Below are 27,585 nucleotides of genomic sequence, written 5' to 3'. Positions count from 1 at the left end.
GACCGACTTGCCAGATTAGTTATTTTTCCTAGACACCGAATCGAGGATCAAAGTTTTCTCCGGGAAGCCACAACCACGGAACCTCTAGTTTCAGTCGCAAACGAATCTTGGAACAGGATCATGAAATCGACATGAAAAGATTGTTCTGCAACGATACAGCGCACAAGTACGGGGATTGGTTCGACGAAGGCGTTTAAGTGACAGTTCGCCACCGGATGGCGTGCAGTCCATCGCGGAATCCATTATTCACTGGAGTCGAAGGCAAGCGTAGGATGATTGCTGGATTGGGCAAGTTTCATTAAAGCTGTCACTGGCAGGACACAGCCCTGTCACCAATGCGCATTATGTCCTGGTGGTGTTTTTGTCCTGTCAATCGAATGCCTTTGTTCCAAAGACGTCTCGGTGCGCGACGGGTTGTCTGACGCTAACGTTCGTTTGTGATTCTGCTTCCGTAGAATGGGATGGTTATTATATTATAATGAGATGTTGGGAGCTGGCCGTGCGTGTTAGGCAAATGATGAAATATTACTCAAACAGTGCTAAACTTTCAAATGCAAACAAAAGGAACAGGAAAGCGTAATATTGCTTAGCATAACACTTACCAGGTACAGTGCAGACGAGTGCTCCATCAGTGCTGAGCAGCAGCCAAGGAAGGAAAATATCATAACCAGTGCACCGGCACCAATCAGTATATACACTCCTATGTAGTACTCGTACACTTCCAATATAGCGATCCACTCATCGAACCCGGGCTCGGCACGAATAAAAATGGTAAACGCAAACAGTCCCGCTCCAACGATCTGAAACACACATACATACACCACAAACAAACCGATTAGTGAACATTCTCCGAAGCGGCTGTAGAATACGTAATCTACCGTCCAAGAACACGATTTAGATGAAGATAAGCTTAAACTGGCCACTTCTAGCGGGAAACTGGCCAAATGCCACGGGTGAACACGGGTATGTGTAATGAAAAACAGGAAATAATTTGCATTTCTCTGAGCTTACTCTCGGCGTCTGTTTCCGGATTGCACATTTTTGTCAGTTCTCTTTCCTCTTACCATTTACACCAGTGGGTGGCAATATTTTACAACAACGCATTGCGGCGCGCATTGCCTTCTTTGATTGTGATTCCCTTTCTGGGACGAAGATGGGCCAGCGAATCATGGCAGCGAATCAGTACCATACAAACAACTAACTCTCTCTAGCGCAAATAATGCAATGAGTCAGGTTAGAGTTAGAGCAAATGAAATAAAATGTCAAACCAACATTTAAACAATTTAATAAAATTAAAAGCTTGAAAGCAAATGATATTTCCAAAAATTTTGTTTAAGTTTCAGAAACCTTGAATACATTGAGAAAAGAATTGACGCCTTTTTTTGTCAGAATGAGGAATTGTAGACTTATCAACTATCAGTATATATTACTTATTTACTTATTACGCTCACTGTAATCGCATTATTTTGAAATAAAGATTATAAATGTGCTAACAATATAAATTGTTATTACTCTTTTGTTTCATAGCGATAAGCGGCGTAGCACATGTCGTTCTCGTTCTCTCTTTCCTACCTCATTCGTTCTCAAGAGAATCACTGAGCGTCAGATACAAAGTGAGCAAAACCGTCATGCGATTTCATATGACACGGCGCTTAAAGTGTTAAAAAATGTGTTGTGTTAAAAAAGTAAATAAGAGTTTTTTACAACGTGGTCATCTCTACATCAATCTTTACATCATTCTAATTGATCGTTTTTTAGTAATGGTATAGATAATACATAATGACATAAAACGTTTAATACTGTTTTAAAATTTTTGATTTATCCTTTACTTTTCCTAGTTGTTGTCGTAACCAACACCAAGTTGTTGTGGTGTTAGAATTCGATCGACCGTAAACTACCAAGCGTCTCCATGATCAACCAGTCGCATGAACAACCGGGCGTCTCCATGCGCCAAGCACCTCCTCGTTTGGTATTCTGTCGTTTGCACCACCAACCACAAGCAGGCAACCGTTAAACAACAATACAATTTATCTCAGTACCACTGTCAAACTAGAACTGGATGTTTGCCGAAACGAGCTAGCGTAGCAACGCAGAGATAAGCGTACTTTTTTCGAGTTTTCTTCGATCTACTCCATCCTACTCAGTCGTTGCACCGACCCGTAGTATGCGAAATTGGCAAAATACCTCAAAGGGTAAGTAAAGAATAAAAACATTATGTAAATCAGCATGAAGTGAACATTTTCGAGCTGCTTCTTAAACAAATGATAGTTTCCATTAGCTGCGAGAATATGGAAGTCGAAAGGATAGCAATTGGTGTCCAGTTTGGCCAATGTTACCAATAAGTCGTGTGGGAATAGTGTTGTGCATGTTCTGCATCGCTTATCCGTTGCCAGAGCTGCTTCGCTCATCGCAACGCTTCTGGAAGGTAGCACATTGGTTTTATGCATGGGTGGCTATACTGTTTTTCTTGCATTGATCTTTTATGGGGTACGATTTACATTTGCCAGTTGCAAAAGGACAACGGAATCGACATTACCTCTATTTCTGGTTACGTGCTTTGGTTGTGTTCGTGCGTTATTTTTAGTGTAATGCAGTGCAAAAATGCCAAATGATTTTGTTCGGAAACATTGGTCAGGGGTACAGAAGATGTATACATTTTGATATAACATTCGTTGCATAATGTTAATTTTGATTTTTTGTAGTTTGGCTTGAAACGTTTCATTTTAGATATTGGATTGTAAGTGCCTTGGATTGATTAGAGATATTAATTGTTTTATTTCAATAAAACCGTCTAAATTGCAATAATATTAATTGCAGGGAAAATTCATTCCCACTGTATTTAGAAACACATTCAATGATTTAGTAACTGTTATCATAAGTAAATTATTTGCAAAATGTATCTTAATATTATTCTTATATAAAGTTTAAAATTATCAATATTCATGTAGTCATACCGCTCTATACAAGATTCCTAGACGGATAATGTATGTCACGGATAAATGCAGTCAGATATTTCATCTTTGCTACGAAATCCATCGAAAGCGGTCTTGTAATTTATTGAAATGTATGTAATTCACATGAATAATGTTTTATTTCTACTATTTAGCTCCATATATTAATATTGATCGGAGATCATTATAAAACAATATTACAATACCTACCATTGTTTTTTGAATGTGATTGCAGTCCTTCTCATCGGTACATTTGGATTGCCTTAGCATGGTTAAATTAAATTTTAACCTTTTTACCCATTTTAATAATATTTACACTATTCCGGATTGATGTAGGCAACTTGGCTACCAAAAAAGTCGAATCTAAACATTTTGTATGCCCGCAATTTCTAGATGAAATTCAAATGTGAAAGATTTGCAAAGCAGCCAATCCTTAATACTATGCAAAATTAAAATCTACCTATTTCTGCAGATTTTTATCTCAACCACATACGGGCTTCCATGCGCGGTTTTAGTTCAAATGACTCTCTTCGTTACGGTTTTGATAGCAGCACCCAGCAATCGGAGGTGTGTTTCGATCCTTTTGCTCTCGCATTATAGGTGTGGCTTGAGCAAAGCTTCAGGCACCCGATGTTTCTCAAACCTCGACACCGAGCCTCATTTCATATGCATTGAAATGGAAAGTTGTGTCGAATTTTTAATCAACTCTTGAATTATCATTCAAGCAGGTTTTATACGACGGGCGGCAGGCAGAAAAAAAGAAAGAACAACCAATCCCCGAATAACACAGGACAAAGCGCATCTCATCCATCCTGTGTCGGTGCGGTTTGCAACATCAACGGTCCAATGAATGAGCATCTTTCTGGTACACTGGTTCCATTCCATTCCCGAAATCCGTCATATCAACGGGAGAAGACATGACTTGTTCCTGACCCTCATACCAACTCTTTCCCAACCGGCCCAGTCCCAGACGGCCTCGGGACGAATGAAGGTGGTGGTTCATTTATATTCATCACATCACGTGTCACGGAATTGGCCTTCGGTATTCAACTGCTCGCGTAATGGTCGCTCCGATACGATACTCCATCCCGGCACGTTAATGTGCCCGTGTGGCATCCGTACAAGGGTAAATGAATGATTTTACCTCGATTTACGCATGTTTTTTTTTTCTTGTACTATTACCATCAACGGCATGTTTTGCTCATTTTTATGCGTAGCTTTCATTGAATTCCTGCCCAATGCGGGAAAGCAATCTCCAACGACGGGTATAGTGTCCAATCCTTCGGGAGCTCAATTATTCGTAAATTTATCTACGGCCTCCGGTTTTGGTTCGGGAAATCGAGGCATCCTTTCCGATGAAGATGAAGATATCCGGTACCGGCGGGGGAGCTTAATTCCCATGCCCAAACCCAATGGATAGCTTCCCTTATGCTGTAAGGGGAGGTGGCATATTCATCCCAACACTCGGGAGATGGGTGGCAAACCCATGATCCTTTGGTCATTTTCGGCTTTCCGACAAGCGTGCAGAGGGCAATGTGAGAAAATATAAATTTCACATCACACCCGCAGCCAAAAAAAAGGGACAACACGGACCTCGGACGCAATTCCCCCCAGGGGGCGCCGGCACCATCGCCTTGCAGACGCAACGGAAAACGTGGCTACACCCAAAGCATCGTGTCCCTCCCGGTGAGGATATGGTGAAAAGTTATTTTATTTAATAGAACCATACCGGTCTCAAAAGCCCGCGTTGAGAGGAATGGGTAAAAATCCTTTCTAGACGTGAGGGTTGCCATTGTTGCTTTATAAATTCTGGACACATCGCCAGTGCCGATACGATTCCCATACTAGCCTCGTGTTTCGGTAGCCTCGTATTATATAGCCCTCCTTCCCCGTCGATACAGTGACGGAACAGAATCGATGATTTTCCATTAGACGCCGAAAGATGGCCGGGAAGGGAACGCACCGGTTGACGAATGAAAGGAATCTTTTTTCACTCCTCTACAGCGACGGTAAAGTATGAATCTCATCTACATCCTTTCTCGCCGGACATGCCGCGTGTCGATAACCAACTGCTCCGCCAACGCACTTGACGAATCGGACGCAATATTAAGCCCCAAAGGGAAATCCCGGCTCTACTGGGAAGTCATTTTGGGGAATGTGTAAATAGAAATCAGAAAGCATCTCCACTCATCACTCGCACTAGATTGGCTTTCGATTGGGACGCTGCTCATCAAGCGTCTCCTGGAACGGGATGGAAAAACAGAGCAATATTGTGCTGTACAGTTCGTTCTGTTTGATTGAAACATAAGAATAGGAACCTTCTGTTTGAAAAAGCATAATAATCGCTCCCCTTACAGCTACAATCAAGCCCGATCGAAGGGGTGCCCGGGCGAAGCGAATGTAATCACCATTAGGAGAATATTTTCACTACCGAAAACTGAAAATGGAAATGAACTTGACTTCTGTACGGGGTGTGTTTGGGCATACGGAAAAGAAAGCAGTGGAATCACGGTGCCCAAGGATGGATGGCATACGATATCCAACGGCATCGGGATAAAACCGATTCGTCCTAATTTCGTATCGTTCTTTCGCTCCATGCCTTCCGTTACAAAATGACCGTGTGGTTAGCGTCAGAGGAACGGGGAAAGAAAAAGGGGCCCACAAAAGGAAAAGGACAACAGTTGAGTGGTGATGTATAATGCGTTGCTTGATGGAAGTGGGATTGGCCCCCAGCCTCGGAAGCAAGGGTTTGATGGAACGGTGAAAGGGAGACAAAGACAAGGCTGAGCGGTACAAACTCAGCCAACACTATCCCACCTCATGTTACCGGATGACCTCTGTTTCGGGGCCCGATCGAAACATGCAAAACCTGCGGTGCGAGGCACAATTGGGGTTGTCCTTCTATTATTCATGCGATTGTCTCTAAAATCACGAAATGAGATTTATTTCTAACCATTCCTCTTTTCTCCGACCGGTACGGTCCCGGATGGTTGGTTGGTTGGCTGGCTGGTTGGCTGGCTGGTCGGTTGGTTGAGCAGTAATAGAGAAATTGCTTCCCACTCGCACCGAACCCGCACCAGATCGTACCGTCCGGTTAGTTTCATGTTCACAATCTGTCAGACGAACGAGCTGCCATCACTGTGCGGGGTAGTGAGATTGTTAAGTTTTCGGCAGGCTTCATCGGAACCAGCCGCCATTGGTTCTTGCCCTTCCACGAGGGCTGGGTTTTTTGAAACTGGTGAATTATTAACATTGGCTTCCCTCACTTTCCAGAGAAGCCATACCATTGAGCGTATTTGAGTGGATTTACTGAGCCGTAGAATTCATTTGGTGTGCCTGAGAATAACTTCAAGCTTATCCTTTTTTACCCTTTGCTGGATAGGGACGGTAAATGTAAAATGATTATGATCAGACAGATCTGGCAGATATGAAGATTGTGTCGAATTTATGCAATCATTAGCATATTTTAAAAGATGAATGGATCGGGTTGCTGCCGGCTGTGGGGCAGACAATATGCTTAGTTAGGGGTTTATGGGTTATGAGACAATATAAGGCTTTCAGGTCGTTTCAGATACAGCCACCAACTTTGCATCAAAATTTAGCATATAAGTGAGGCTACATTCTAGCAAGCAAATGGATGCTTCTTTAAGTGTATCGATCCATATATGGCAAGAATGAATTTCGAGTAGAAGGTACATATGAACTATCTCTTATACGCTGTGTTATTTTCTGGAGAATGTGTTAGAGAATAGAATAATAACAAAAAACAAGAATCAAGAATAATCTTTGACTTTGCGTCCTAGAGATACGCAGAGTTCAAACACTTTTTCGATTAGAAGCACTTAGCTGTGCTTTTTGAGACAGAGCCAAATATTGTCAAGCCATGAAAATTTAAGCCAAATTCGATGATATGCGATGGTGTGTCGATGTAAAATCCACGCAGAAACAGTATGTTTCAGGGCAGCGGTCGGCAAAGTCCGGCCCGCGGGCCAAATGCGGCCAAATGGGGAACATTCAATCCGGCCCGTGAAAGGATTTGACTGATTTTGAAAGATGGGAAGAAACGATTCGTACACAAATTACTGAAGATTTTTTAGTATACTATATTAAACCATCGTACTTTTTCAACTTTTAATTAAACGGTGCATCATTCCATAGTAGTAGTTTAATTAAATGTTGGAAAAGTACGATGTATCGAACTCGAGGTCAATATCCCCGTAACTTTTGCATGAAAAAATATGCCATTTTCGATATTGGATGTAGAAAAAAACTAGGAAAGATAATTTCTTTACATTTACTATACATCTACAGCCTGAAAAAGCAGTTCACCTCAAAGAACCTGTCGCGACGGACGAAGCTGGAACTATATAGTACCTATATAGTACCAGTACTCACATACGCCTCTGAGACATGGACACTGTCCAAATCTGACGAAGCCCTCTTAGCCGCGTTCGAGAGGAAGATGCTCAGAAGGATACTTGGCCCCGTATGTTTGGAAGGACAATGGAGGAGCCGCTACAATGACGAGCTATACGAGATGTACGGCGACCTCACTGTCGTACAGCGTATTAAGCTCGCCAGGCTCCGGTGGGCTGGCCATGTTGTACGCATGGAAACGGACGACCCAGCCCGTAAAGTCTTTTTAGGCCGTCCACAAGGACAGAGGAGGCGTGGTAGGCCCAAATTGAGGTGGCAAGATGGCGTGGAGGCGTCCGCTATTAAGGCCGGGATAACGGACTGGCAGACGAAGGCGCGAGACCGTGAGCGGTTTCGGACACTCCTGAGGCAGGCCAAGACCGCAAAGCGGTTGTAGCGCCGGATAAGTAAGTAAGTATACATCTGTTCAAAGGGAATGATATCAGATTACTTGCACAAATATGTTCAAGACTTTGCGAATTGCCTTTCCTCAGTTATTAGGAATTTCCTCCATGGTGGACGAAGACATGCATGATTTAAGTTCTACCTTCGATTTTCATCAATTCCTCCTAAGTTTTCGCTACAAAATTGTTAGAGTAGAGTTTTTGCATCACGATGGCGTAGAAAAAAATCGATAGGACACAGGTGACGGATGTTGGACCAGTTTGCAGACTATATGAGTGTTATATCGAAATTCGGTCGAAATTCACCTGAAATGATTGCATTGAGTTTTTGCGTAATTGTTTGTCACAAAGAAGCCAGTGGGTGCGATTTCTAATTCCTGATCTGTTTCTTCATGTTTCCCAGGTATTATTTAACTGTTTGGTGGGTTGCATCGATATCCCGGTTCAGCTAACGCAGTAATGTAGCCACTTGACCCTCTGTCTTCATTTCAGCTTCTTTTGAAACCTCAATGAACCTAGGTTTTCTTTCGATGCTTTGATTGTTGCCTAATAGTGCCAAGATGTTGACGACCAAAATGCCAAAACGGGTATATACGACGTCCACAAACTTCCGCACGGAGTCGATTTTGGACGCTACGGGGTGCCATTCTTTGATCGCGCACGCTTTTGATTCACCTTTTTGGCCATCATGGTTAGAGTTCGACTGATAGAGGTCTGCTAACTAATGGGATACTACCACTCAAAGTGCAATTAACGTATTCAATGCAATGAGAATCAATGCGACGAAGACGAAGTACCTGCTTGCCGGTGACTCAGACCATCTGGGAAACAGTGTATTAGTTGACGGCGACAGTCTCGAGGTGGTAAAAGAGTTTTGCTATCTCGTGACGGTCGTTACTTCGGAAAACGACATCAGCAGCGAAATCAGGAAACGCATTGTGCAGGGGAATCGTGCAAATTGTGGGCTTCATCGACTGCTGAGATCCAGAAGACTTCGAGTCCGCACGAAATGTGAGATATAACGCACATTGATTCGCCCGTTGGTCCTCTACGGACACGAATCCAAGACCATCCGAGCGGAGGATGCAAACGCTCTGGGCGTGTTTAAGCGACGCATCCTCCGGACCATCTTTGGCGATGCGTTCGAGCATGGAGCATCCTGACGGTGGCGAAGGCTGGCAGGATATGATGGCTGGGGCATGTCATGAGGATGCCGGACTCATGCCCCACCAAGAAGGTGTTCGACAGCGATCCTCAGTTCGGTATAAGGTGCATGGGAGCACAGCGAACTCGATGGCTGGACCAGGTGAAGCGAGACCTGACGGAGATTGGGTGTCTGCATGGATGGGAGACTGCAGCCAGGGACCGAGCATCCTGGAGAATTATTGTTGACTGAGCCATGTCACATCGACGTGCCAACAGGCCAAGCAGGCCAACAACAGAGAGAGAATAGTGCGGGTTAAGATAAACCCATAAAAAATCGACAATTGTTGTCCATTTTCTAATGTTACCGTTATGTAATTTTATCATTATTTTAACACCACAATGAGACTATCGAAATGGAGGTCGCATACGAGATTTGATGATTTATTTTTTTGCATATTAAATTTGAGTAGGTACGTATTTTCAATGTTTAACCATACTTGGGTGACACAATTATAGGAAAACAGCAATAATTCCAATCACATTGCTTGATATCATTAACCAATTATTGTTTTTTTCTAAAATTATATAATGTAATAATTAAATCACAATAATAGAAAAACCGCATTCTCCTGGCCCGCGGCTTTAGATCATTTACTAAATTTGGCCCTTTGCCTCAAAAGTTGGCCGACCGCTGTTTCAGGGTAAATATTTTCACGGAATGTGTGCCCAAAAAATGGCATTACATTAAATGTCATCGCACCATACAATATGTCAGACAGATAGATGTTGGCGTGAAATATTTCAGACAAATTTATGTTGGCTTCTTTCCCAGATATCATTTAATACAGGCTCGATGTTATACAACCGGATAGTCTGCCCCGTAACAGGGAACTGTCTGTATTATAATCGAGCTCGATATTAACTAACAGCAACTGTATTTTTTTGTTCCCATCTCTTTTGTTCCTTTATCATCTCTTATGCGTATAATATCTTGCATTATATAAGGGTATAATTATAACTGCCTATCACAAAAGTCCATCCCTCTTATTCTTCTCCTTCTTGAACGCAATAATCGTAGTAAAACAAACGCTACCTTTAATCTTTAACGAGCTTGTGTATCGGTGACATATTACAAGACCCCTCAGTACGTCAGGCGTCACGGTCCATACGAGGCTTGAACCCATGACGGGCATATAGTAAAGCCGTGACGACTGAGCATGATAAGGTGGATCCTTAGCGTTCAATAAAATCTGTCAAACATAATGCGTTCGAGTAATTCCTATAATCGGTAAATATTCAACTTTTTGTCAAAAAACAACACAATTATCACGACTAATGTATGCATGTAACAAATAAAACTTGTTGCTAATTGCTATCATTTAAGCACTTCTATAAATTCATATATGCTTAATATGATGTATGTTAAGAAGATGTAAATCGAATTTCATTGCAACGAAACAACAGGGACTCTACCATGCAAGGTAACATTAAAAATCAACCAAACACGAAACCAAATTGCTAGTTCCTCCCCACCGCCCACCGTTTTCACCGCTTTCGAGGGGCTATCTGGGATCATTCAATTGAGCTGACAAATTAAATCATTTCTTGCATGGTGCATGCGGTTTTGTCTGCTACGCAGAGACAAATTTTGCATACGAGTGGACAAAACCATTGGCAACATTGGTTACCGAAAGCTCAACCCAACCGTTTTAGTGTCACTTAGTGGTCAATAGTGATAACGCAGTAGTTTCCTGTGTTTTATTTTGTTATTCACCTTCGTTCGTCTTGCACCATCCAAGGGTATTGTGTGCCGATCGACGCCGGAACAATGGAATTCGATTAAAATTTTATTACTTTTTCAATCCTCCGGTGGAAATGCACACAGTAGGCAGAAAGTAAAGGCAGGAGGGTGTTGTTTGGGGAGATGGAGAGATGGAGATGGTTTGCCAGGACTTTTTTCATTCATTTCAAACGCGCACACACGTTCCTACTATTGCATGCGAAGTTTTTCATCAGTTGGTCGTTTTTTTTTTACGGAAAACAACGTACAGTGTAACAACCCATACTGCCTGAATGCAGAGCCCGAACACCGTGTATCGAATGGTTTGAATTTCTGACCTGCCACTATGCTTCAGCAGTTTCTGCTTTCATTTTTACCCCTCCTTCGTGCCATGTTTTACTGCCCTCGGTTTCCGATGTCATATTGTTGCTCATAAATAACATTTTCTGTGTGGAAACCGGTTGTAGCTGTGAGCTGGTTGACAGTTTGGTTCTGCTTGGTTGTTATTACTACTTTGTCATTGTCGTTGTTGGTGTTGCATTTTTCCACCACGCCATTCGTCGTCGATGCAGCCAAATAACAGTGGCGAACCGTAATGACCGCCAAAATAGTAGCGAAAATCAAACACTTGAAGCGTTAACGTATGGCAAGGGCCAAAGAACCAAATAAAACCCCTAAACTTCAACAAGTCAAAAGTCTGAAAATCTGACCGGTGGAATATTTCAAAAACTTTCCTCGAACTGAGAGAAATTGCTTGCGTGGATACTACCTTGGTAAATGTTCCAAAAAGTTCGATGCGAGTATACGTAGAGCTGGGCTTGTGAGGGCCAACAAATGCACAGTGAAATGGTGTAACTATCATTTACAACCCCACTTGATGCAAGTATTGGAAATATTCAACCAGTTTAATAAAAAAAATGTTGAACCCTTTTTTCGTTCGCAATGTAAGATATACTGGTTTATCGAGAAAAAAACCCAAAATAACGAGAAAACCCTCCAGAATCGAATAACGCTCGAAAATGATTGAAAAATGTTTGACTCACAGCTCCCGGACCAGCGAGGTCAACTCCGGAACGTCCATCAGCGTAGAGATGAAAATTATTGATCCCAAATACATCCCCCAATATTGCTACCGACTGGCCTGCTTGGCCAGAGACGCTTCCACTCTGCACGTATATTGATAAATGCTTGATGGGGTTTACTTTTTGCAATAACGCCTATAAATCATTCATCGCAGGCGTGTGCAAAACCCGAGCACTTCGTCCTTTTTTTCTTTTTTTGACTCGAAACGGTCCCTGGAGAAGGAGCACCAACCGAAATGTACAAAATAAAATACAGATCCAACGAAAAAGCGATGTGTGCTGCGTGCCAGTTAATGGTAAGAAATTGAACTCAAGCAAACGACTTTCTCTTACTTCGATGAACTACCGCATGCAAAATATATGAGTTCTAATTTTCGTTGAATTATGAGCTAGGCTAGACACATTACGCTAATTGCATGTTGTATCATTTTTCACCGTCTTTCTGGTTGGCCATCCTCAGTGTTGCCAAGAAAATTATGTGCATAAAAGCATTCTTCAGTGCCATTTGCTTCCTGGAAAACATGTTTTACTGGAATCATAATTTCGCACACCTGAGAAAACGTGATGCTAGGGAGCAAATTCACCCGCGTAACGCGTTTTGAATTAACTAACGCTCACAACTAAGGGCGAAATTTTCAATGTCGTACGACATAAACGCAAATTTGTTGAGATTTATGTTGCTTGTGCTGTACAGTAAACGATTCATTTTTTTGTTACAACTATAAACTATAGCTATGACATTGACATAAAGACATTAAGAGTTAAATTATATATTTTAATTGGAAAAGCACAAAAAATTGGGTACAATTAAAATGGTTTTATTTGCATTCTAAAATTAGTTTTTCTCCAACTATACTATTTAACACATTATAATCCCTATCAGACATTCAGACTGAATTGAATACATCACATTAACTCAAACAGATACACGTACAGATCTCAACAATTGAATACATCACTATAAAAAATTAAAGGATATTAATGCTTGGAGACATTTTTTACAGCATTTTAAATTGTGTAGATTTGTGAAAATTGTGTAAAAAATAAAGTTCATAAATTCTTTAATTCCAGGATTTGCTAGATAATGTTTTCATGTAAACATTGACCAGCTAAGCAATACGGCCGAAGCCGTTCTTTCTGAATAATAAATTAATAACATTGGCCAGTTAATATCACAAAGCTATGAATTAAAAAAATACTACGAATTCTGTAATGAGCATAGAACAGATAAAATAAAAATGTTTAACTTAAAGATGGAGACTAATTTTTATCAACTAAATAAAACTTGATGTACCCTGAAAAATGATAACGATTAAAAATTTCTTTTAGTTTGATAGATAACTATTTTGACAACAACTTAATTTCAAATAAAATCATCTTTATTCTCCTACCCATTGTAAAACATATTTGTACATATAATATGTCAATTCAATCCGTAATTCTAATAAAATAGTGGATATTCTGACAGGTTATAATGATAAAGAAACAAAGCATAGCTAGTTATGCTAATAAATTGATATTGGCAATAAACGTAATAAAGAAACCTAACATGTTTTGATTTCAAGCTAAATAAGAGTGTTAATATATCGACCTTAAAGCGGCCTTTGATAGTGTTAACCATAAACTACTTGCCTTGAATACATAGAGTTTTCTCAGCATACAGTATCATGGATAAATTCGTATATCTAAAATAGGCGTTATTAAGTTAAAATCGAAAACACTAATTCTGCAGAATTTATTAGCTCTTCCGGTGTCCCGCAAGGTAGTAATTTAGGACCTTTTCTATTTATTATAATTTTTAATGATTTAACTTATTGTGTGCCGCCTGATAATTGTTTTTGATGTATGCTGACGATGTCAAACTCTTTTTATCAGTTAAGAGACCTACCGATTGCATAATCCTTCAAAATATTATAAATGGGTTTGGTACTTGGTGTCTAAAAAATGATCTAGATTTAGCCCTTGTTAAATGTTTCATTATTACGTTTGATAGACTAAAAAACGATCAAGTATAATTATTCGTTGTTAGGCAGTGTCGCATGGAAGTCTGTGATCTAGGTGTTACTAGTTGATCTAGGTGTTTCTAAACTCTAGTTTAAATTTCCGTTTACATATTGACAACACTGTTAACAAGGCATACAAAATGCTAGGCTTTATCTTTCGACAATTCCGTGAATGTAATGATGTCTTATGTCTTAAGTCGTAGTTTACTGGTCTTGTGCGCTCGTGCGTGGAGTATTGCTCAATTCTTTGGTTCCCGAATTGCACTACGATGATTAACAGAATAGGGGGAATACAATGGAAGTTTACAAGACTTGCTTTAAAAGGCGACCAATTCAAAGGATTTACAACCAAGCCAAATTATCGCTCTCGTTGCCTTCTGCTTGCCCTACAGACGCTCTAACACCGTTTTAATGATAACCAATGTGTATTTGTAGCCAAAATATTAAAAAAAAAATTAGACTTCCCTTATTTAACTGGTTGGCTGATAAGTCCCCGGTCTAACAAAGAAAAACACTTTTTTTTTGTCAAAATTCGTTTTTATTATTCAACATAGTTCCCTTCTAGAGCGATACAACGTTAATAACGACCTTCCAATTTTTTGATACTCCTTCGGTTTTGCCTCAAAATAGGCCTCAGCTTCGGCGACCACCTCTTCATTGCAGCCAAATTTTTTTCCCTGCGAGCATCCTTTTGAGGTCTGAGAACAAGAAAAAGTCGCTGGGGGCCAGATCTGGAGAATACGGTGGGTGGGGAAGCAATTCGAAGCCCAATTCATGAATTTTTGCCATCGTTCTCAATGACTTGTGGCACGGTGCGTTGTCTTGGTGGAACAACAAAATAACAAAAGTTGCTTGACAAAAGACGCTCTGTCTAACAAACTAATTGACATACAGACGTCAAATTTTGACACGAATCATTTGAAGGTTGGTACTATATAAAAAAATATGCATTTCATACTAGCGGCGCCATCTATGTGTCAGACCGGGGACTTATCAGCCAACCTGTTACTAGAGAAGATCAATATCTAAGCGTCTTTAAGACCCCTTCGCTCTCGTAAATTACTTGTCGGCGAGAACAGGCGTACCTTATATGGATACAACGAACCGTTACTAGCTATGACAAGGCAATTCAATACATGGTCCCATCCTTTGATTTTAATTTAACGACCAATCCATTTAAAGAGAACATTCTATTAATCTTCAATTTTGGCGACACTGTATCAATGGAGGTGTTAAGGGGGTAATAATTTAGGGTTTAGGTGTAGGTTAGGTTTTACAAGAGTGCAAGACACATTTGTTGGTAAGTAAATAAATAACTAAGTAAATATAAACTGATAACTTGCTTTAAATTTACATAAGCTAAAAAAACAATTTAGATCTTTTCCCTTCTAAATTTGAAGCAACATGCTTTCATGGAAACGGAAAAAAGCTCAAACAAAATAATAAACAATCATAATAAAATCACATTTTTGTAATCCTGCTTGTTCTAGTTGTTTGTAATGCAAGAATATTAAAATCAGTATATCAAGCCAAAGAATTTAAGAGTTGATTTGTAGCACACTTTTTTATTTGAGGCAGATTATTGCCGGCTAAGTCTTGAGAGTTTAATAAGGAATACGTATTTTCATATAATCTAATATAATGAAATTTGGTAGAGTATGATGAATTATGAAATAAATAAACAAATCAACAATCGGGAATCATTTATTTATGTACAACAATCTTTCTCATACTGAAGTAAATAAAAGAAAATGGAACTTGACAAATTTTACTCAAAACAATTTCAAGAAACTTTAAACAAAAATACATTTTAATAACAAAAAAAATCCATCGTAAAGAGGAAATAAACAGCAATGCGTCATGTATGACTCAATCCGCAAATCGCACAAGGGAAGATGACAGCACACCATTAGCAAAAGTGTCAATTCCGGTACCACATCCTGGGGCAGATTTATTAAAGCCAATTATATGACACCGAAAAAAAAAAAACACACAATAAAACAAATAAACGAGCTATGCAATCCAGTATCATCCCACAACGCAAGCAAAAATAAGCTATGCCCATCTTTTTACTAGTCATACTACCCCACAAAAACAAACCACGCTAGGCCTGTGGCGACGGTGATGAAATATTCAGGAAACAACCTGTAAAATTCAACAAGTTACGATTTGCCCACGGTATCCGGGTGGATATTTTTTCGCTCACCAGCAACAACCGTCACATACACACAGCGGCAAATGTTTTGCTAATTTCATTTACACCAGCCAATGGTAGTCCCTCGAACAAGAAGGACAGGATCGTCCGCTAAAAGAGTCGTAAAGTAAACGGTGGCAGATGATTAAAATGCTGGAAATATTATGCCTAACGATGACCAAGCAGTACCCGGTGGCATAATTTTTGTCCCATGCTCAACAGCGAGTGCGGGAGGCGTGTTGCTGTTTCAATAAGAAAAGGGATCGTCCAAGCAGGGTGGTTCTAAATTAGTGAATACGGCGACAGGGTAGGCGTATGCTAAAAGGAAAGGTTCAGTTTTTATGTGTGTTTTTAGTTTTGCATGTCACGATGATAATAAAAACATGCCCCAGAGTTCAGCGCTGGGCGCATTGAATGAGGGGAAAATAAAGTCATTAAGTATCTTACTTGATTATGAGATGGGTTGACTGGTTATGTTTGAGGTAGGGAGGTGAATAGAATGCGCAATATTTTCTTTTTTTAAACGAAATATGTACCAATAACGCTTAAAAAATAAATAATACAGTTTTAGATAAAAAATTGATTTTTTAGAATTATATAATTAAAAAAGGTAACAGTTTAGTTTTGGAAAACGTGATTGATGTATACATAATTTCTTTTTGTTTGTATTGTTATTTCTTCTGTTTAATACTACACTTAATTTTCAAATTTACCTAAATATATGTTTAAAATGATTTAACAAAAAATGCTTTTTTCAGTAAATTACATCTATTAACGAGTTGATAAATAAGCAGATCATATTTGAAAATGGAAAGAAATTCTCAAAAGTTAAAGATATTAGAGTATTGTAACTGTAACAGTAGACGATGTTTTATACTGTCTATATCTTTTTCTTCTTCTTGTCAACCAAACAAATCTTGCGGTCATACTGGTCTATAAAATGTTTATTCCTAGCTACGAGGGTCAATACGAAGCTTGAGTCCTTCACGGCTCGATGGAACTGCCCTGTCTATATATAAAAGCAAATCAAATACACGAAATGTAGACATTTTCAGTTTCTTTAGTTTTTCTGATAGGAAGAAGTATGGAATGAGCTATTTATTTACTCCTCTGTCGCTTACCAAACACCCTTACATTCAGCTATAAATTATAAGTAAAAATATATCAAAATCAGTTTTCGCTTGTTATCTGGTGCAAAATGTTTTCCAAAACTGACATGGAACACATGGTGACATCTACAATTTGTTATGATTATTGCTTTTCGCGTCCTTCTGACAAGATTTATGTCAATGTGTTTTGCCTCCAATCCATAAACATTCTCATCGAAAAAAAACCCTCAAAATGTAATGGAATCTGCACAGCTCCTGCTATGCAAAAGCATATTCCATATTGCAATAAGTGAAAATATTTCGTTCTATAAATTACAAACTATCATATGTTTGTGCTTCAAATTGTTTCTTAAAGCATCAATAAATGACAAGGAATAAACGGCAAAGAGCTAACATGCAAAATTATTTTAAAAATTATTACTGAATAATATTTGATCGGTCATTCTTTTCTCCATACTACTCGAACACACTAAGGTTCCAAAGCATATTTCGGATGAAAATGTTATTATCATTGTAAAATAGCAAACACAAATGAAGCAATATAGAGACAGTTTGTACGATCGATCGAAAACGTTCCCCTTTGTGGATAAATGTACAAAACATAATCACCTTGTCAAAATGTAAGTCGTTTTGATATTCTAGAAAACCAACACTAAAACAAGCGAGCGAAACTATCAGTAAAACAAAACTTGCAATTCAAAGTAATGAGCTTGACACTACAGTTAAATTTAACGAGACTTTCTAATTGGTGTCCAGCGGGGTGTTTTTCCAAGCGACATTTATTTTTTCGCACCGATGGGCAAACAATAATGATCGCTAGAGTGCTGCTTTGTTTGACCGTTTTCGTTCGCTTTTATAGTCGGTCACCTTGCATATCGGAGACAAATGAAGTTAAAAAAACGGATTTATACTTCCTCTTACTGTTTGGTGGTGACACTCAGTTCGGACAATTTAAATCTTAACCAAAATGCTTGGAATCGAGTGGATTGAGCTCAGATTTTCTTTCTCTTCTCTTTCCCTACGAAACGATATCCTTAGAAAAAGGACGCTCAGAAAATTAGCTGACCAATAATGGCTTTCAACTTAGTGATAATCGTTGTTACATGGAAGTCTGAAATATACAACTTCATTTTGAGCTGGTTTCAGAGTATTTTTTTCACTTTTACCCACTAAAAAAGTTCACTAGAATCACAAAAGTTAACCGACAGAACATCATACCGCAAATAGTAAGGAATTTCGTGCTTGGGTGACCACAGTATGCCCATTATGTGGACGTTCGCGTCATCCCTTGTAGTTTGCGGCTAGATGTGCCTTGAGCAATTAAATGAAAATTTCATCCTTATCATCCACCTTGCTTAACGCTCACTATCCAGTGGCTGTCAAGGAGAAATTAAGTTCTCTGCTTCAGCAACATAAAACAATTCCATTGTATTTTCAACAGTGCGTCCAGTAAAGGGAACACTCCACAAAATGGGCACAAGAAGCATCTCTTATTCACTTCCGTAACAGAGCAGGGAAAGTTCGCGCATGTACGTCCGTCTTCAGTGACATTAATTGACGTTTTCCAGCGGGATTTCTTTGAAACACCCTGAAAGCGTTGATTCTGTTCCTGTAACGAAAACGTTACATTTGCTCGGGAGAGATGATGTTTTCTGCGCCGTTGGGTATGTTCGTTGCCCATTAATGTGTCGCAGAGAACATGCTCCTTTATAGATAATTGTATAATAAGAAAAAGAAATAAACCACAAAAAAACCAATGTTGAGCTCGCAACTCAGAAATGTAAGACTTCGTTAGAAATTTAGTTAAAACACATTAGTATAGTTTGTTTTTATGTTAAGAAATATCGTTTAGAGCGCTGAAAGTAACAGATTTAACATTGTTCTTGTTAAAACCCATACAATTATGTTATTAAAATACTTACACTACAAATGCAACTAGAATGTAATATATACCTCCTATCTTACAATAAACAACAATCAACTCCATTTTTCGAGCCGTAAAATATTCAAAATCCTTCCACGTGATGCATCACTGATACTAGATAAACTCGTTTGAGCTCGAACCCTTCATCTGTTTTCTTCACACGCCCGCTCTTGCTTCCCTCACAGGGCGATTCTAGACGTTTGTTACGCCGGAAATTGCGTGTACGTTGCTCGATTCGCGATAGTAAGCAACCACCGAGCAAAAGGAAATGAACTAAGATTAATATATCCCTTACCATGGTTCGAGTTTTGTGGTCAGCTTCTATCTATGACAACCGCACGATGTTAATCTCCCGAGGCAACTGTGAGAGTGAAGCGTAGTCGAAAAATTATTGCCATCGCGTAGCGACGTCATTTGCAACCCGTCCGAGTACATGCCGACCCATGCGCATAGTTCATGACCGTGGAAGCTTCTCAAAGAGATAAACGGCCCAACGTAAGCAGTGACAGGTAAGCTGTAGGCTACTGAAACAGACCGTACAAACTTCAGCCAGTAGGCTCATGTAACAAATCGACGAATTCGCTGTGGCTCGGGACACCGGTACGTCCAGTTGGACTGGAACTACGTGGAATTTCCATTTGAAGCGTCAATTTGAGCTCCACTTGTCAGTGTCAAGTGATTCTACCGGGTGGTGTATATGCAGTCTAGGTTATATGGCAACTCTGGCTCAGTCCTCCCAACTTGGCAATGATTTGCTTGGCTGAGGAAAGGCATCAGATATTGAGGCCTGCCTGTAGAATAGCATTCCAGACACGACCATCGCGACAAACGAATGTGATACGCGATAAAGATCTATTGGCATTGAACGGGCTTCGGGAAGTTTGCCATGGTTTAGATTAGAGAAACGTTCATTCTGATGATACGTGGTGGCTCCATCCATTTTGGCGACTTAATATCGATGGGTAGGTTAACCGCAAGCAGAACTAGAAATATTCAACACTGAAAATGTTTTCATTTTCAAAGATAGTGCATTCAGCGATATGCTTGTCGGTTTGGATATATCATCCATTGAATGTTTCTGTGTACAATTTTTATTATTTATTTCATGAAAATTAAATTTATTTATGTAAAGACCTTTGTCATTTTTATTGCAGTTAAATTCTGCTTAATACATAGTTAGTTATAAGTATAAGAATTTATGCGTTTAATAACACATTTTAGGCCCTTAATCTTTAGTCGTAGATGAATCTTTAAATCACCCGAACTCCCGCTCACCAAATCAATCACAGATAAAAGAAATTAAAACCGAATTTATTGAGACGTTCAATGACTGTACACCGTTTGATTACAGCAGCAGAATGTCATAAACGTACAAATGAGATCCCGAGCGTACCACAATTTGCAATAAAAGAAACGATGTGTTTTACGATTAATTTCATTTTATTGTTTTTTTTTCGTATAGTTGAATGCTAACATTTCTCGAGCGACATCGTTCAACATTGACGTTTTCCTTTTCTTTGTTCGTGTTTCGCTATTTTGTCTAGTAGATCGGTTGTATTGACTGCGCGGAAACGACAGAGTCTCTGTTTGTTCTGGCACCGGAAATTGTGTTTCTTATCGTGCTCACATAGCAGACACAACAATTCGTTTGATCCTTGGTAGGATAGATGCTTTCCGTCAATATCACTGTATCGCCTTGTTTTGACAATATAGCAGGTTAGGAAGATGATTGAACTAAAGCAATGCGATTTGCTTAGGAAGAGCTGAAGATTCAATTAAAAATGAGGGTTGTTATGTAGCTTTACCAAAAGCATATAAAAACACTCTGAAAGGGATTGGTAAACTATGTCTGAAGCTTAAAGTACCATTTTCTATAGCTTAATGATTAACTGTTCCTGTCAAATTATATAATGGACTCAGGAATTAATCAAATGCTAGTATATTATAATGGAGAGAATTTTTTATGGTATTCAACTTTCCACAAATAAACTATCAATTGCACTAGTTCGTAGAGCAAAAAAAATCCAACCACCATTTATGTTCATCTTCAACTACGCCAACGGTACTGGTTGAAAAGAACAAAGTTAAACCTGCCTAACAGTCCGATTGAGTTCATGAGCAAGTGCGCGAAAAGAAAAGGAACTGTAAATATCGTTACCGAAAGAAAGGCACAATTGGAAGGGAATAAAAGTGAATTTTGGGTGAAGGTAAAATGCACTTCCTCGCCAAACCAAATCAAATTATTGTTTGTTGGTGCAATTCGTGTGACCATGACAGTCAACTATGAGGCAACCACCGTTAGTAACAATGAGATTGTGGTTAGAATGTCAGAGCATTTGGTGGTAAAATCGCTGTGGATGAATTTAAGAACAAATGTACGCTGAGACAAAACAACTCCAAGAAGCGCTCAATTCACTTCGCAAAGAGAACTAAAGAAATTTCCCAGTACTCTTTTTTTACAAACATTGTTATCCTCTTTTTTCAACTCCTATTGTTTTCAGTCGTAAGCGATGCAAAAGGCTAAACATGGAGATAAAACAGAGAGCTTCACATTGTCCAAGCAGCCCGGACAAAATGACTATGGAACTAACACTAGGAGGGGATGGAATTGTGCACTTGAGGATAAACTTTTTCGTTAATTTAGTTTGCCAAACCTTCGACAAACTACTCAAACCTTGCTAGTGGAATAGTATGGCCGCTTGTTGGAAACAATAGTTCAAAGGGATCGGTAAATGCAGTTGCTGCTTACGCTTTGAAACTTTTACGTTCTTCTTGCTGTTGTTGATTTTATTTCAGTTGAGCATTATTGTTCGTTTTTCTTCCAATATGGGTTGGCAAATAGAGAAGACATATTTTTTCGTAGAAGTTCGTCAAGAATTTTTACCGAGTTCATTGCTTCCAACATAAAACTAGAGACACTTTGTAACTGAACGCTTAATTAATCAAACTTGGAAGCAATTGTTGCTGAAAGTTTATCGTAGGACAATTGAAAGAATAGTAAATAAAGTATAATTGAATCGTAGTACTCTTGAAGCGGGCAGAAGTTTTTTAGATTTAAGATGTATGTAGAATAGTCATAATATTGAAACTGCACCGCTACCTTTCGTTATCCTAAACGAACAGTAACGGGTTTGCATTTGAGTAAATGTCCAGTGGTTCGTTCGTCACCACAACGGTTATCATTCTCATCGTTATACAGCTGAGCGGGCCGGTTATGCAATCCTCTACCAGCAGCAAGTGGATAAAGTTTTGGGCGCAAAGTTTTCAATCCTTCTGACGGCTTTTATACTAATTGAATTTTTCTACTCGTTTCCTCCATCCATCCCTGGCTTCAGTGTGCTGCGTACTCTTCCTTATTTCTTCAAAAAGGACACAGTTCACCTTACAAAAAAAATGAAAATAAAGGCACGAATCCACCAACCATCACAGGAAGCATAAAGCATCAAACGGGCGAAACGGTAAGAAAACAAGCATCGACTGTCTTTGTACAGTTTTACCCGTAAAACATTCTGCTGTTTACATCTACTTGACTCGATGGGGTTCCCTCTGATCCTAGCCTTTGCTGGATGACTACTTTTTCATCCTCTCCCGGAAAAAAACCTCCGTTCCAAACGCATGCGGGTCAGTTTTTGGTCGTAAAATTTTTCGGTCCCAAAAAGGCTCTTAAGAAAAATGCCTTCCAAAGAGGAATTTTGAGGACTGGGGAAGTTTTTTTTTTGAGAAGAGGGGGAGGGGGTTTGTTGGAGGGCACCCCCCTGCCGCACTCATAATGCGTCCTTCGCCAATCATCAGTTCGTCAGCCTAAAGCTGGAAGCCCGGTAACGCACATTTCATCCTTGAAAATATTCTTCGATCGACCATTTAGGCGACTTGTTGCGAGGCACCAATCGACTTGATGGATCTCGACCGTCGGCAATTCGTGTGCATCGTCCCACCACCGGGAAGGGTGCGTTCAACAGCTGCCCGGGTTCGCGTAAGCAGGGTATATCATCCCTTCTTCCATCTAACGTGTTATTTTTTTTATCCAAAAGGTGCGTTCGGTTTCTGGCATTAATAGCCTTCGTCGTCGACGTTAGTCGTAAAAGTGCTATTGGACGCAAATAAAAAGAAAAGTCCCTTGCCCCATTTAGTTTTACCAGCGCCTTTTCTTTTTATCCCTATTTTTATACAGAACTCGTTCAGAAGAAAGGGTTGAGAAAGTAGCAGCTGACAGGTTTTGTTCAGTTGCTTCATTTTTTACTTTCACCATGATGGTATTCATCGATAAACCATTATAGAACCAAAAGGGATATGGTATAACAAAAAAATTAAATCAAGCTCCTGATCGACGTAATGTTATTTTTTAAAGGAAAGATAATTATGAATTTCACTATTATCATATGATGGTGATTAATGCTTTCCTTTTGCTTCAACAATGGCTTGAGTGCAGAAGAGCTTATGTCCTAGACATTGAATTATCATGAAAAAAAAGGATTTTTTCATGATTTAATATCTCATTATTCTTCTCAGCACTGCAGGGAACTTCGAAATAAAAAGAAAGGGAAAGAAAGAAATTTGATAATCAAAAACAAGTGAGTCGTTTATATTTATTTATATTTAATTGTATATATTTGTATTTATTTGTATTTATTTGTATTTCTTTACAGTTCATATTTGTTTGCCTTAAGGCTTTATAAAGTATCGTTCGATGTAAAAAAATCTTGTTTGTATTGTATTGTTGAATAGTCTGCTTTATAGAAGCACAATTCAATAATAAACTCTACTTCATCTGTAAAGCGTATGATCCGAAAAACCGGAAATATAGCATTGAATTTTGCAGGTGATTTTCCAACATTGAAGCAAAATAGATAATTCTCATTAATTCTAGCTGCTGCTGCGATGTAAAACGGTGGCCTGATTACGTAGTCAAGCGAGAGCGAAAACTCTTAATTGAGACACAGCTTCCTGGAAATCTCTATCACTTGATTCAGTATGTGGCTACGAAAAAGGATTCGATGGCAGATTTAGATGTATCGATTAGAAAACAGCATTTTCAGTTTCAATGTGCGATACAACTCTTTTCTAATCGGATTGGGGTTTCATTAGACTAAGTGCATTATAAACTTTTTCCTATTTGTTCCGAATAGCGGTCCAAATTCCTCAAATTATTTAATTTACATTATATACAATGCCTCCCGATTGCATTCACTGCCGGGTGTTTTACTTACTGTGCGACAAATATGCACTTAAGGGTTGTACACTTAATCGAAAATATACGATTTCCATTGGCTTTTTATTTCTATAGAACGATTTATTTTTTCTACTGCATCTGGCACAATGAAAAACTTCGTTCCAACCAAATCCTGAATGTGTCGTAAATAAGAAAAATAAAACAAAACCCAAAGCATGTGAAAATCTGTCAAAACCCCAACCGGTCCCAACGTTGCGGTCGAGAGCCGAGCGATGATGAGAAACAAAAAAAAAGTAGGATTTGCCCCAACATGCAAGAAGTAAGTTTTTTGCTTCCCACATTTTGTCATGCTTGTTGCCATCCTCACCGACATGAGTCTCGTTTTAAGCGCCGTTAATTCAATCCCAACGAAACCGGAGAGAAAACCTGTCATCGTGGGCGAACATTCACACGATCCACTTTGGAGGCACATTTTAGAAACAGCATGAAACTACGAAGTAACGCGTAACAAATAGCGGAATGAGACGTACGTAGCAAATCGGGGCACACGCAAGGGGCCACTCATTTGCGTATGAATTATAAATCATAAATACGCCGGTGCCCGTCCTGCCACAACCATCACGTCATCGCACCATGTGTGGCAGACAGAGCGCACGAGACACATGTTTGCGACGTGAGCCGCATGTGAAAGACACTCGCGCGAAGCGTAAGGCTTTTAAGAGCCTGATTGTTGAAACTGTCACACCCCTTGCGAAACCGATAAGCAAATGGTGCACGCAGCCATTTTCAAGCCATGCCCGGCAATCACTTGCCACCACTCCAACGGGTTGATGGGAAATTAAAATTCTTCCAAACTCTCACACTTTCTTCCCCGTCGGATGTTTGGGTGTCGGCAAGAAAGGAAGAACCAAAAATCTCCCACGGTTAGCATCCATCGAAAGGGCTGTTAAGCGGTAAAAGTTCGTCCCGCCTCATGCCACACTTCATCCGGTGGCAAAAGGGGATGGTTTGGGATAATGGTAAGTAAAAAAGCGCTCCGCGCTCGTTCACTCATTAAATTCCCTTCAACGTCAACGGCGCACAATTTCAGCGACTTCCTAATGGAATAATCTCATTAGTATCCTTTTTCCATCCACCGTTGGGACAGTAAAGTCGGCGGGAGGGAGCTTTTTTTTCTTCGGAACGCAGTCGGTGTTACCGTTTTGTGTGACTGACTAGTGCGTGCGTATGCGTTTGTGCGCAGGAATGAGTTCGTATTTTCGCCCTGGGGACCGAAATTTAATGTAAAGGTAGGGTAAGTGGAAGTAAAAATAGCATTAAAAATGCCGTCAAACTTTTGGAATCAGTACAAACCTTTATTCGGATTAAATTTTGAACATCGCTTTATCAAATGATAGTCTTTGGTAGTGTTGTAATGTTTTACAAATAGAGAAATTATGTTTTTAAAACAGTATCATGTAAAAGGAAAGGGATTTACAGAGGAAGAAAATTGTTATAGGGATTTGTTGGGCTTTCAAAATAGGCTTTGATTTCATAAATACAAAAATAGACTAAAACGTTGAATTCATAAAAAAAAGTTAATTGTAGCGTCAAAAAGACGTTCATGTTAAATTCAATCCTTCAGTGTTCTGAACGCGGTTTTGGTAATTTGTACTACGTTGTTGACGCATGGAAGTCGAAAAGGGAAATCGACGTAAACTTGTTTGGTCAAGTGAACACTGTGATGACGGAAGAAGGAGATGAGTTATGCGTGAGTTGCCATTCGAGTGAGTGGCAATAATAAAAATGTTATAAATAAGGGCAAGATGATTGAATACACTCTCTTGCTCTTAAATGATTAGAAACAACAGATTGGTAATTATTCAGCCCATGAAAATCAACAAATTAAAAACATACCGCGATAGTTCATTCGTTTATCATTTTTTTATCAATGATATTTATGAATCTTCTTCTTCTTCTTTGGCTCAACAACTGATGTTGGTCAAGGCCTGCCTGTACCCACTTGTGGGCTTGGCTTTCAGTGACTAATTGGTCCCCCCCCCCATAGCAGGATAGTCAATCCTACGTATGGCGGCACGGTCTGTTTGGGGCTTAAACCCATGACGGGCATGTTGTTAAGTCGTACGAGTTGACGACTGTACTACGAGACCGGCCTGATATTTATGAATATCTGAAGTAATATGGCAAAGCCGTCCCTCCTGAATAAAAAAAATGTATCTCAAAACAATGCAAAGAAAATACTTTATCGTATATTGTATATGGCGCAATTATCATACAACTCTATAATTGATTAAAAATTAATGGAAAACTGTGTCAGTGGTGTCTCACTGAGGTTCATTTTCAATCGAATGAAAGCCGATGAAATAGCTCGATACTCCGATCATACGTGTGTTATCTTCATTTACGCTGTCTTTTTACATCAAAAGTTAATCCAACGATTTTTTTGTTCTTATGATTAACTCGTCAATGTTGTTTTAAACATTTTTTCCATTTTCTTTGAACATTTTCGCTTTCACATTGATATCACACAATATTTATACAATACTTTTCCAACTTCTATACTGCCTTTAGAGCGGGTAATAAAACTAAAGTACTGATGTTATTCGTTAACTGTCTGAACAAATCAGAGCTAACAGTACTTGTTTTAATGCTACAAATAAAGTATTTACAACATTCGTAAAGTTAAACTCTATCTTCAACTGATTAACGAATCAGAGGAATACAGCACATTATACAAAATGTCATTGTGATTGCAATTTATTTCTTGTAAAATATTCTTTGTAGTATACTCCCCTCTGTCCTTTTATTTAATTTGTCATGACTTTTGGGAATTTTTACTCCCAACATGATGGTGAATTCATAGTGTTTTCCTGTTATGAAAGATACCGTTAATTTCACATTTTTTGTGGACATCCTACGTACATCCCACTAATGCGGAGCACGGTTCATTTGAGGTTTGCGCCCATGACAGGCATGTTTCTAAGCAGTAAAGGTTCGTCAAACACTAATTGAAATATACTTTTATTCTTAGTTTTTGAGTCAAGATTTTGCACAAAAAATTCATTCATAGCCTTGTGTAACAGTCAAACATGCACGCTAGCGTGAGTGCTATATTAAAACAGGAATGTGTAATGAAAACATGTCCGTACCATAGGTAACCGTTTTTTTTAACTAAATTGTCTTCATTCGCCGAAAGACAACTACATAAGAAAGGAATTTCTTCGTTATGAAATATTTGCCATGAATTTTCTGAAAAAAAAACAAATAAAAAAAAACCGCCTGAACCATGCAGCACTAAACCGACCGACGAAAGAACGTGTGCTGTAAGCAATCACACATACCTAAAGTGGTAAACGGTCAGCCACAGAAAGGGACATGCTACCGTTTCATCCGACCACGGTGTGCT

At 39.2% G+C, this 27,585-nt stretch overlaps 1 protein-coding gene across 1 annotated transcript in view; it reads right to left on the bottom strand.

Moving 5' to 3' along the window:
- Window positions 1-27,585, bottom strand: part of LOC120956771 (tetraspanin-2A) — a 58,854-nt gene that overhangs the window by 23,620 nt on the left and 7,649 nt on the right. The window contains exon 2 of the mRNA XM_040378497.2: window positions 603-800. Coding sequence (XP_040234431.1) covers window positions 603-800 — 198 coding nt within the window. The remainder of the gene's footprint in view (window positions 1-602; window positions 801-27,585) is intronic.

The sequence above is a fragment of the Anopheles coluzzii genome, chromosome 3 (genome assembly GCF_943734685.1).
Source record: "Anopheles coluzzii chromosome 3, AcolN3, whole genome shotgun sequence".
Classification (NCBI taxonomy): Eukaryota; Metazoa; Arthropoda; class Insecta; order Diptera; family Culicidae; genus Anopheles; species Anopheles coluzzii.
This window is presented reverse-complemented; position numbering and strand designations above follow the sequence as displayed.